The 11,931-nt window shown below is 41.3% G+C and overlaps 1 protein-coding gene across 1 annotated transcript; it reads right to left on the reverse strand.

The window, feature by feature from the left end:
* Nucleotides 1-8,390: 8,390 nt before the first annotated feature.
* On the reverse strand, nucleotides 8,391-10,036 carry LOC124043007 (gamma-crystallin M3-like). Its single transcript, XM_046361184.1, has 3 exons — nucleotides 9,907-10,036; nucleotides 8,962-9,207; nucleotides 8,391-8,736 (listed from the first exon to the last, which is right to left on the reverse strand). The coding sequence occupies exons 1-3, from the start codon at nucleotides 9,916-9,918 to the stop codon at nucleotides 8,443-8,445; spliced, it is 552 nt and encodes a 183-aa protein (XP_046217140.1). The 5' UTR covers nucleotides 9,919-10,036; the 3' UTR covers nucleotides 8,391-8,442.
* Nucleotides 10,037-11,931: the final 1,895 nt, after the last annotated feature.

The raw sequence follows: 11,931 nt of genomic DNA on the forward strand, positions 1-11,931 counted from the left end.
AAAAGTTAAATTTTGGTTTCATCTGACCAGAGCACCTTCTTCCACATGTTTGGTGTGTCTCCCAGGTGGCTTGTGGCAAACTTTAAACGACACTTTTTATGGATATCTTTAAGAAATGGCTTTCTTCTTGCCACTCTTCCATAAAGGCGAGATTTGTGCAATATATGACTGATTGTTGTCCTATGGACAGAGTCTCCCACCTCAGCTGTAGATCTCTGCAGTTCATCCAGAGTGATCATGGGCCTCTTGGCTGCATCTCTGATCAGTCTTCTCCTTGTATGAGCTGAAAGTTTAGAGGGACGTCCAGGTCTTGGTAGATTTGCAGTGGTCTGATACTCCTTCCATTTCAATATTATCGCTTGCACAGTGCTCCTTGGGATGTTTAAAGCTTGGGAAATCTTTTTGTATCCAAATCCGGCTTTAAACTTCTTCACAACAGTATCTCGGACCTGCCTGGTGTGTTCCTTGTTCTTCATGATGCTCTCTGCGCTTTTAACGGACCTCTGAGACTATCACAGTGCAGGTGCATTTATACGGAGACTTGATTACACACAGGTGGATTGTATTTATCATCATTAGTCATTTAGGTAAACATTGAATCATTCAGAGATCCTCACTGAACTTCTGGAGAGAGTTTGCTGCACTGAAAGTAAAGTGGCTGAATAATTTTGCACACCCAATTTTTCAGGTTCTGATTTGTTAAAAAAGTTTGAAATATCCAAAAATGTCGTTCCACTTCATGATTGTGTCCCACCTGTTGTTGATTCTTCACAAAAAAATACAGTTTTATATCTTTATGTTTGAAGCCTGAAATGTGGCAAAAGGTCGCAAAGTTCAAGGGGGCCGAATACTTTCGCAAGGCACTGTATGATGGCATTGTTGAGCATTCCACAAAACACATACTTCCACCGTTCTTTTCCTCTGTCTTCAACATTGTAATAGCTCCTCAGATGGTGAAGCTGGTCAACCCCGCCCATGAACAGATATAAGTTCCTACCACTTTTAAAAACAACCCCCCCCCCCTCTTCATCTGCTTCCTCCTCTCCCTCCTCCCTCCTCTTCCCCTTCCTCTTCATCCCCCTCTCCCTCCTCTCCCTCTTCCTCCCCTTCCTCCTTTCCCTCCTCCTCCCTCCTGCTTCCCCTTCCTCCCTCTGTTTCCTCTTACTCTCCCTCTCCCTCCTCCTCTTCCTCTCCATGTTCCTCTTCCTCCACTCTCATCTCCTTCCTCTTCCCCCCACTCTCCCCTTCCTCTCCCACTCCCTGTCACTCTCATCTCCCTCTTCCTCTCCTCTCCCCTCCTCTTCCTCTCTCCTCTCCTCTCCTCCTCCTCCCCCTCGCTCCACATCGCTTCCCTCCAATCATCTCTAACTCCTCTTCCTCCCTGCCTTTTGCTGCTGAGCCCTGACTCTCCACATCACTTCCCTCCAATCATCTCTAACTCCTCTTCCTCCCTGCCGTTTGCTGCTGAGCCCTGACTCTCCACATCACTTCCCTCCAATCATCTCTAACTCCTCTTCCTCCCTGCCTTTTGCTGCTGAGCCCTGACTCTCCACATCACTTCCCTCCAATCATCTCTAACTCCTCTTCCTCCCTGCCGTTTGCTGCTGAGCCCTGACTCTCCACATCACTTCCCTCCAATCATCTCTAACTCCTCTTCCTCCCTGCCTTTTGCTGCTGAGCCCTGACTCTCCACATCACTTCCCTCCAATCATCTCTAACTCCTCTTCCTCCCTGCCGTTTGCTGCTGAGCCCTGACTCTCCACATCACTTCCCTCCAATCATCTCTAACTCCTCTTCCTCCCTGCCTTTTGCTGCTGAGCCCGGACTCTCCACATCACTTCCCTCCAATCATCTCTAACTCCTCTTCCTCCCTGCCTTTTGATGCTGAGCCCTGACTCTCCACATCACTTCCCTCCAATCATCTCTAACTCCTCTTCCTCCCTGCCTTTTGCTGCTGAGCCCTGACTCTCCACATCACTTCCCTCGCTTCACTGACCAAGAGGAATAGAGTAACAGAGGAAGCGGAGCAACAAATAATACAATTGTGGTCGGGGACATAATCTCTCCCTCTCACAATGTCCCCCTCTTCCTTCCTCTTTCTTTTTCTCATTCAATCACAATAAGGGGTTTCCATAATATAATGTGTGATACCGTTACAGCTTCCCATTCCACATAATATATTGTGTGATACGTTACAGCTTCCCATTCCACATAATATATTGTGTGATACGTTACAGCTTCCCATTCCACATAATATATTGTGTGATACGTTACAGCTTCCCATTCCACATAATATATTGTGTGATACCGTTACAGCTTCCCATTCCACATAATATATTGTGTGATACCGTTAAAGCTTCCCATTCCACATAATATATTGTGTGATACCGTTACAGCTTCCCATTCCACATAATATATTGTGTGATACCGTTATTCCACATAATATATTGTGTGATACCGTTAAAGCTTCCCATTCAACATAATATATTGTGTGATACCGTTAAAGCTTCCCATTCCACATAATATATTGTGTGATACCGTTAAAGCTTCCCATTCCACATAATATATTGTGTGATACCGTTACAGCTTCCCATTCCACATAATATATTGTGTGATACCGTTAAAGCTTCCCATTCCACATAATATATTGTGTGATACCGTTACAGCTTCCCATTCCACATAATATATTGTGTGATACCGTTACAGCTTCCCATTCCACATAATATATTGTGTGATACCGTTACAGTTATTCCACATAATATATTGTGTGATACCCAGCTTTCCACATAATATATTGTGTGATACCGTTACAGCTTCCCATTCCACATAATATATTGTGTGATACCGTTAAAGCTTCCCATTCCACATAATATAATGTGTGATACGTTACAGCTTCCCATTCCACATAATATATTGTGTGATACGTTACAGCTTCCCATTCCACATAATATATTGTGTGATACCGTTACAGCTTCCCATTCCACATAATATATTGTTTGATACCGTTACAGCTTCCCATTCCACATAATATATTGTGTGATACCGTTAAAGCTTCCCATTCCACATAATATATTGTGTGATACTTCCCCCATTCCACATAATATATTGTGTGATACCGTTAAAGCTTCCCATTCCACATAATATATTGTGTGATACCGTTACAGCTTCCCATTCCACATAATATATTGTGTGATACCGTTACAGCTTCCCATTCCACATAATATATTGTGTGATACGTTACAGCTTCCCATTCCACATAATATATTGTGTGATACCGTTACAGCTTCCCATTCCACATAATATATTGTGTGATACCGTTACAGCTTCCCATTCCACATAATATATTGTGTGATACCGTTACAGCTTCCCATTCCACATAATATATTGTGTGATACCGTTAAAGCTTCCCATTCCACATAATATATTGTGTGATACCGTTAAGCTTCCCATTCCACATAATATATTGTGTGATACGTTACAGCTTCCCATTCCACATAATATATTGTGTGATACCGATTCCCATTCCACATAATATATTGTGTGATACCGTTAGCTTCCCATTCCACATAATATATTGTGTGATACCGTTACAAGCTTCCCATTCCACATAATATATTGTGTGATACCGTTACAGCTTCCCATTCCACATAATATATTGTGTGATACCGTTACAGCTTCCCATTCCACATAATATATTGTGTGATACCGTTAAAGCTTCCCATTCCACATAATATATTGTGTGATACCGTTACAGCTTCCCATTCCACATAATATATTGTGTGATACCGTTACAGCTTCCCATTCCACATAATATATTGTGTGATACCGTTACAGCTTCCCATTCCACATAATATATTGTGTGATACCGTTAAAGCTTCCCATTCCACATAATATATTGTGTGATACCGTTAATTCCACATAATATATTGTGTGATATTCCATAATATATTGTGTGATACCATTCCCATTCCACATAATATATTGTGTGATACGTATTCCCATTCCACATAATATATTGTGTGATACGTTACAGCTTCCCATTCCACATAATATATTGTGTGATATATTGTGTGATACCGTTAAAGCTTCCCATTCCACATAATATATTGTGTGATACCGTTACAGCTTCCCATTCCACATAATATATTGTGTGATATATTGTGTGATACCGTTAAAGCTTCCCATTCCACATAATATATTGTGTGATATATTGTGTGATACCGTTAAAGCTTCCCATTCCACATAATATATTGTGTGATACCGTTACAGCTTCCCATTCCACATAATATATTGTGTGATACGTTACAGCTTCCCATTCCACATAATATATTGTGTGATACGTTACAGCTTCCCATTCCACATAATATATTGTGTGATACGTTACAGCTTCCCATTCCACATAATATATTGTGTGATATATTGTGTGATACCGTTAAAGCTTCCCATTCCACAGTGGTCCTGTGTAGCTCAGTTGGTAGAGCATGGCGCTTGTAACGCCAGGGTAGTGGGTTCGATCCCCGGGACCACCCATACGTAGAATGTATGCACACATGACTGTAAGTCGCTTTGGATAAAAGCGTCTGCTAAATGGCATATATTATTATTATTATATTAATATATTGTGTGATACGTTACAGCTTCCCATTACACATAATATATTGTGTGATACCGTTAAAGCTTCCCATATCTGCACCTAGCAAACATGAAAAACCATAACCTAAGCCCAACAGACAAACAAAATGGACTCTAACCTTAATTTCGGTGGCTAGTTAGCTGGTTGTCTGTATGGCTAGCTAGTGAATGTGACTGCAGAGTTTGACGCTTCGTGAGCGCAGCCCAAATTCACCGCTATACACAACTCAACCTGTCTTCATCATAAGGGAGGTTTCTGAGTCAATGGTGAACAAGGTGATTAGCTCACTAAAGAACTCTAAAGCCAAAGATGTGTTTGGGATGGACTCTACCTTTCTTAAAAACTACAAAGAGTCACTCATTGGCCCCATTACTAAGGTCACCAACACATCTATTGGTCTCGGTGTGTTTCCAAGGGTATGGAAGTCGGCCATAATAACGGCCATCTTTAAATCAGGCGACCCTGCTGACGTGAGTAACTACAGGCCCATTAGTATACTACCTGTGGTGTCAAAGGTTGTTGAAAAGTGTGTAGCAGAACAACTGATTGCCCACCTCAACAACAGCCCCTTCACATTACACTCCATGCAGTTTGGCTTCAGAGCGAAACACTCCACAGAAACGGCCAACTGCTTTCTTCTGGAAAATGTGAAGTCCAAGATGGACAAAGGGGGTGCTGTTGGGGCTGTGTTTCTGGACCTAAGGAAGGCTTATGATACTGTTAACCATGAGATTCTCATCACAAAATTGTCCAAGTTCAACTTTTCCCCTGATGCCTTGAGATGGATGAAATCATACCTTGAAGGCAGAACTCAGTGTGTCAGAGTGAGCAATGAGCTGTCGCCCACTCGTAGCTATGAAGTGGGCGTGCCCCAAGGGTCAATACTGGGGCCCCTCCTGTTCAGCCTGTACATTAATGATCTGCCTTCTGTATGTACTGGGTCTAAAGTTCAAATGTATGCAGATGATACATTGAATATATGTGCATGCAAAGAGCAAACAACAAGCTGCACAAGAACTCACTACTGTAATGGTCCAGGTTACAAAGTGGCTCAGTGACTCGTGTTTGCATCTCAATGTGAAAAAAACTGTTTGCATGTTCTTCACAAAGAGGGCAACAGATGCTACTGAGCCAGATGTCTATGTGTCAGGGGAGAAGCTCAAGGTGGTATCCGATTTTAAGTACCTTGGCATCATACTTGATTCCAACCTCTCTTTTAAAAAGCATGTGAAAAAGGTATGTTACGAATCCCTTTTGGCCCGACAGTCTAGGTAATGGTAATGAGACCCGTAACATAACTCATGCAAATTACTATTGTGACAAAGTAAAAGTGTGCACGAAATAACCGCGACAACAGAAATCTACCGTCAAACTCTAGGTTTATTTATAAACACACTGTAATGGGGGGAGCAGGAAAAGGGGCTGAGCTGGACCCAAGGAAAGAAACAATAAATATACAAAAACACACCCCTAAGCTAGACTAGCCTACTTTAACAACAACTAACTAACTAACCAAAAATACAGTGGGTGGTCCGCCCAGTTCTAACTAGTGTATTTAACAAAGTTCACCTACGGGTAGTGTATGCCCATGGGCGACTTGTCTTGGTTTCCCCACCAGCAAACAAACAAACACCATAACCAAAAACAATACTCACAGGTGATGACAAGTGCTATGGAGGTGCTTTAAACAAAAGAGAGGTTAAGACACAAAGCGAGAGTGAAACACATAGACCTAAAGACATGGCATTTACAGAGAGATTGAGCTAGAGATTGAGCTGAGCTGAGCTTTAGAACAAACAAATGATGGGGTTTTTAAACCATGGGGAAGGAACTGTGATAGGTCAGGAAATAGGAGGAGGTGTGTCTTCTGATTGATGATTGATTGTTGACTGATTGGGGAGTGATGGTTTTCACCTGTGAGGGGAGAAGGAGAGAAAAGAAACACACACACAGGATAACTGTATCCGTAACAAGGTAATTCAAATAACTAAATCCAATCTAGCTAATTTTCGATATATACGAAATTGTTTGACTACAGAGGTAGCAAAACTGTACTTCAAATCTATGATACTCCCCCACTTAACATACTGCTTGACTAGTTGGGCCCAAGCTTGCTGTACAACATTAAAACCTATTCAGTCAGTCTACAAACAGGCTCTCAAAGTGCTTGATAGGAAGCCCAATAGCCATCATCATTGTCACATCCTTAGAAAACATGAGCTCTTGAGTTGGGAAAATCTTGTGCAATACACCGACGCATGTCTTGTATTCAAGATCCTTAATGGCCTGGCTCCCCCTCCACTAAATATTTTTGTTAAACAGAAAACCCAGACATATGGCAGCAAATCCACAAGGTCTGCCATGAGAGGTGACTGTATAGTTCCCCTAAGGAAAAGCACCTTTAGTAAATCTGCATTCTCTGTGAGAGCTTCCCATGTCTGGAATACACTGCCATCAGACACACATAACTGCACCACCTATCACACTTTCACAAAATGCTTGAAGACATGGCTAAAGGTCAATCAGATTTGTGAACATGGTCCCTAGCTGTGTGTTGCCGCTTTCCATGTTGTCTGTTGTCTGTAGCTTGTGAGGTGTGGAAACACTTTGTTGCTTTTATGAATTTTGTCTTGCTGCTTTTTGTTCTATGTTGCTCTGTCTGTATGCTATGTCTTGCTTGTCCTATGTTGCTATGTTGCTATGTCTATGGTGCTATTGTCTATATTGTAATTGTTTTTAATAACCTGCCCAGGGACAGGCAGCTGGCTAAAACCGGCACTTTTACTGAAACGTTGATTAATGTACACTGTCCCTGTAAAAATAAAATAAAATAAAATAAAAACTAAACTAAACTTTTCTTTCCTGACAGACTAACATTAACTGGCTAGCTAGCTATAGCAAGCAGCTTGGGTCTTTACCATATGAATTACATTGGTAGAAAGAAGACAAAGCAGTTAATTCTGCGATATTGACGCAAATTATTGCTAGAAAAACAAGGCCGTTCGTGGCCGCAATAGTAATTTAAAGAAAGCTCAGTCAGTTAATATATTAAAGACAACTTTCATTCAACTACAATATTACTGTACATACAGCACATACACATATTGTTATGAAGCCAACTAGCCAGAATCCCCAAACACCTAGGAGCAATCATTCACTTGTCAAGCATACCGGCACTCTCAGTACCTGACCCAGTTTAAAAAAAATGTATTTTACCTTTATTTAACTAGGCAAGTCAGTTAAGAACAAATTCTTATTTTCAATGACAGTCTAGGAACAGTGGGTTAACTAACTGCCTGTTCAGGGGCAGAACGACAGATTTGTACCTTGTAAGGTCAGAGATTTGAACTTGCAACCTTTTGGTTACTAGTCCAACACTCTAACCACTAGGCTACCCTGCCATATATGCACAAACGGTTTCAACTGGTAAGCATGGGACAGGCTTTACCTTCCAGAAGAGGCTGGTGGGAGGAGCTATGAGGATGGGCTTATTGTAATGGATGGAATGGAATAAATGGACACAGACAAACAAGTGGTTTCCATATGATTGAAACCATTCCATTAATTCCTTTCCAGCCACTACCTCCTATAGCTCCAACTCCCCAGCCTCCTCTGTTACCTACCTATTCCTAACAATTATCCTAAACTTTAAAATGTTAAAGTTGTGAGGGTGAAATAGTGAAATGATTAATCAATTATCTACCAGGAAGTGTTCTGAGTAAACGCACCACAAAAACAAGACAATTATGCAAAAATGTAGAATTGAGAACATTATTTTATTCACCATTTTAGTACAACATCTGAGCATATTACATGGACATGTTATCCATGATACGCCTCATGCTCATGAACCTCATGCTGCCGCTCATGCCTCCCATGCCCATCTGACTGAAGTTCCTGTACTCTCCAGGCTTCATGTACATCTGCCTGCCTCTGTAGTGGGGCTGCTCGTACATCAGCCAGTGGCCGTCCATGACGTTGCAGGACTGGCAGTCGGACATACGGTAACGGACCTGGATGGAGTCACAGTCGTCCGTCATCTCGTGCATCTGACCTCCGAAGTTCTCCCTCTCGTAGATCCTCATCCTGAAGTTTCCTTTGTGCTGTCAGGAGCAAAGCAATGATTCAACGAGTCAGAATTATATGTAAATGTGTAAAATACGAGAATACAACCATTAAAACGCCCTACTGTAATGTACTGGCTATTACTACAGGCAGGGAGAGGCCAGCAGGGCCTCTTAGGGGGGCAATGGGCCTCTTGTGGAATGGGGAAATAAAGCATCATTGTTAACTCCCACTATTGAGTGGCGTCCGCTCTCTCCACCTACCATGGGGATCATGCGGCAGGACCTGATGCAGTCATTCATTCCCATTCCCATGCGCTGGTAGTCAGGGTACTCGCCCCTCCTCATGAAGTACTGGTTTCCCATGTAGTTGTTGTGATCGTAGACCATGAAGCAACCGCTGTCAACCCTGCAGGAGTGACACCTGCTCAGGAAGGAGGACATGTCAGCGCAGTCCTGGCTGGTCTCATAGGAACGACCCTGGAAGTTCCTGTCCTCGTAGAAGGTGATCTGTAAGCACAAAAGTAATATATACTATATTATGGAAAATGTATAAAAATATATTTGAATTTGCAGATACAAGCTCCTTTATAACTAGAATTGCTACATGCTCCTAAAATGGCAGCTCCCAAATGCTAGATTATTTATTATAGGTGATGCTAAATAATCGGTTAACAATTAAAACCAAAAAAAACTGTTTTCGCAAAAACAATTAAAACCAAAAAAAACTGTTTTCGCAAAAAACAACACTATAATAAAGTTGAAAAGAAGCTTCACTTTATAAAAGTGAACTATCAGTTAAAAATTGTGATTCACCAGCCACTATACTGGTGAATTAAAGCAGTGTGTGGGATGAAACATTCACTTAACCAGCCACTATACTGGTGAATTAAAGCAGTGTGTGGGATGTAACATTCACTTAACCAGCCACTATACTGGTGAATTAAAGCAGTGTGTGGGATGAAACATTCACTTAACCAGCCACTATACTGGTGAATTAAAACACTTAGTGTGTGGGATGAAACATTCACTTAACCAGCCACTATACTGGTGAATTAAAACACTTAGTGTGTGGGATGAAACATTCACTTAACCAGCCACTATACTGGTGAATTAAAACACTTAGTGTGTGGGATGAAACATTCACTTAACCAGCCACTATACTGGTGAATTAAAACACTTAGTGTGTGGGATGAAACATTCACTTACTTTGCCCATCATGATTGCGGTTGTTCCTGAGAGCTGTGCTGCTGCTACACTGAGGTCCTGCCTGTTTTAGCCTTTACCTTTATACCTGACTATAGTCAAAGGATCTGTGGCATCCCATTGTGTAAAGCCCTGACCTAGCAACATGATATAGAGGCCTGCAGAGTGCTAGAAGACTTTAGAATGGGTTGTTCCACTGAGAAGTCAATACAAATGATCTTTTTGAAGAAGAATACAATAGTCTCTTTGACATGTTTCAAACCACACTAGGTAGTATTCACTGTACAGTAAAAGGTCTCTTTTGGTTTAGTTTGTTTTAATGTGATGATTACACCACCAGTGTATAGAAACAACAACGAGTTTGATTTCACGTTTGGCAACTGTCTATATAGGGTTAATAATATGATAAGAAGTAGGTGTACTTGTCTGCAGGTATCAAGTAAAGGTTTATCCAGATTGTTACTCTTCTGGCAGTTCAGTGAGTCCACTTCAGCAGTACTTCATTCGTGGCAATACATTTACATTTACATTTAAGTCATTTAGCAGACGCTCTTATCCAGAGCGACTTACAAATTGGTGCATTCACCTTATGACATCCAGTGGGACAGTCACTTAATAGTAAGCTGTCATTTCAAACATTACCATGGCAACACACTGACACACATTATTACTATGAGAGGCCATCATTCATCCTGGCCCTGATTATTCACTGTCTGACCTTCTGTCCCTAGCAAAAACAAGATACACACACACACACACACACACACACACACACACACACACACACACACACACACACACACACACACACACACACACACACACACACACACACACACACACACACACACACACACACACACACACACGCTTACCAGCATTTCACTATATTCACAATAACATCTGCTAATGTGACCAATAAAATTTGATTTGATTTGATTTATTGTATTCTACTTAGACATTTACTGTCATTATTGAAAGAGATTGTGATATCTCACATCTCAAAATAGGGCTACTTAATGTTAGATCCCTCACTTCCAAGGCAGTTATAGTCAATGAACTAATTACTGATCATAATCTTGATGTGATTGGCCTGACAGGTTACACTAGTGACCATATCCCCCGTGCATCCAGCAAAAGTGAAGGTGTTGCTAACATTTACGATAGCCAAACGTCGATTTACAACAACAAAAAACGACTGAGCTTTCATCTTTTGAGCTTCTACAGTAGTCATGAAGTCTATGCACCCTACTCAATCACTTTTTATTGCTACTATTTACAGGCCTGAAGTCAGGACCTTGTAGTCATGGCAGAAAAAATTCAGATTTTTGGCAAATTTAATATTCACATGGAAAAGTCCACAGACCCACTCCAAAAGGCTTTCGGAGCCATCATTGACTCTGGACCTAGTCACTGTCACAGTCATACTCTGGACCTAGTTTTGTCCCGTGGAATGAATGTTCTGGATCTTAATATTTTTCCTCATTCCTGGACTACCGGACCACCATTTTATTATGTTTGCAATCGCAACAAATAATCTGCTCAGACCCCAACCAAGGATCATCAAAAGCCATGCTATAAATTCTCAGGCAACCCAAAGATTCCTAGACGCCCTTCCAGATTCCTTCCACCTACCCAAGGACGTCAGAGTACAAAAATCAGTTAACGCCAGAGTACAAATATCAGTTAACCATCTTAGATGCAGATGCAGTCACACCCCTAAAAACAAAAAACACTTGTCATAAGATACTAGCTCCCTGGTATACAGAAAATAGCTTCCAGAAAATTAGAACGGAAATGTCGCTACACTAAACTGGAAGTCTTCCGACTAGCTTGGAAAGACAGTACCGTGCAGTATCGAAGAGCTCTCACTGCTGCTTGATCATCCTATTTTTACAACTTAATTGAGGAAAATAAGAACAAATCTCAAATGTATTTTTGATACTGTCGCAAAGATCATTAAAAAGCAGCATTCCCCAAGAGAGGATGGCTTTCAGTTCAGCATTGATAATTTCATTAACTTCTTTG

This window comes from Oncorhynchus gorbuscha, linkage group LG09, assembly GCF_021184085.1.
Source record: "Oncorhynchus gorbuscha isolate QuinsamMale2020 ecotype Even-year linkage group LG09, OgorEven_v1.0, whole genome shotgun sequence".
In the NCBI taxonomy this organism is placed as follows: Eukaryota; Metazoa; Chordata; class Actinopteri; order Salmoniformes; family Salmonidae; genus Oncorhynchus; species Oncorhynchus gorbuscha.

What these genes read in the sequence shown, in the direction of transcription:
- LOC124043007 (XM_046361184.1), bottom strand. An exon ending in CCTGCCGCATGATCCCCATG is followed by an intron (nt 8,737 to 8,961) that starts GTAGGTGGAGAG and finishes TGCTCCTGACAG; the next exon opens with CACAAAGGAAACTTCAGGAT.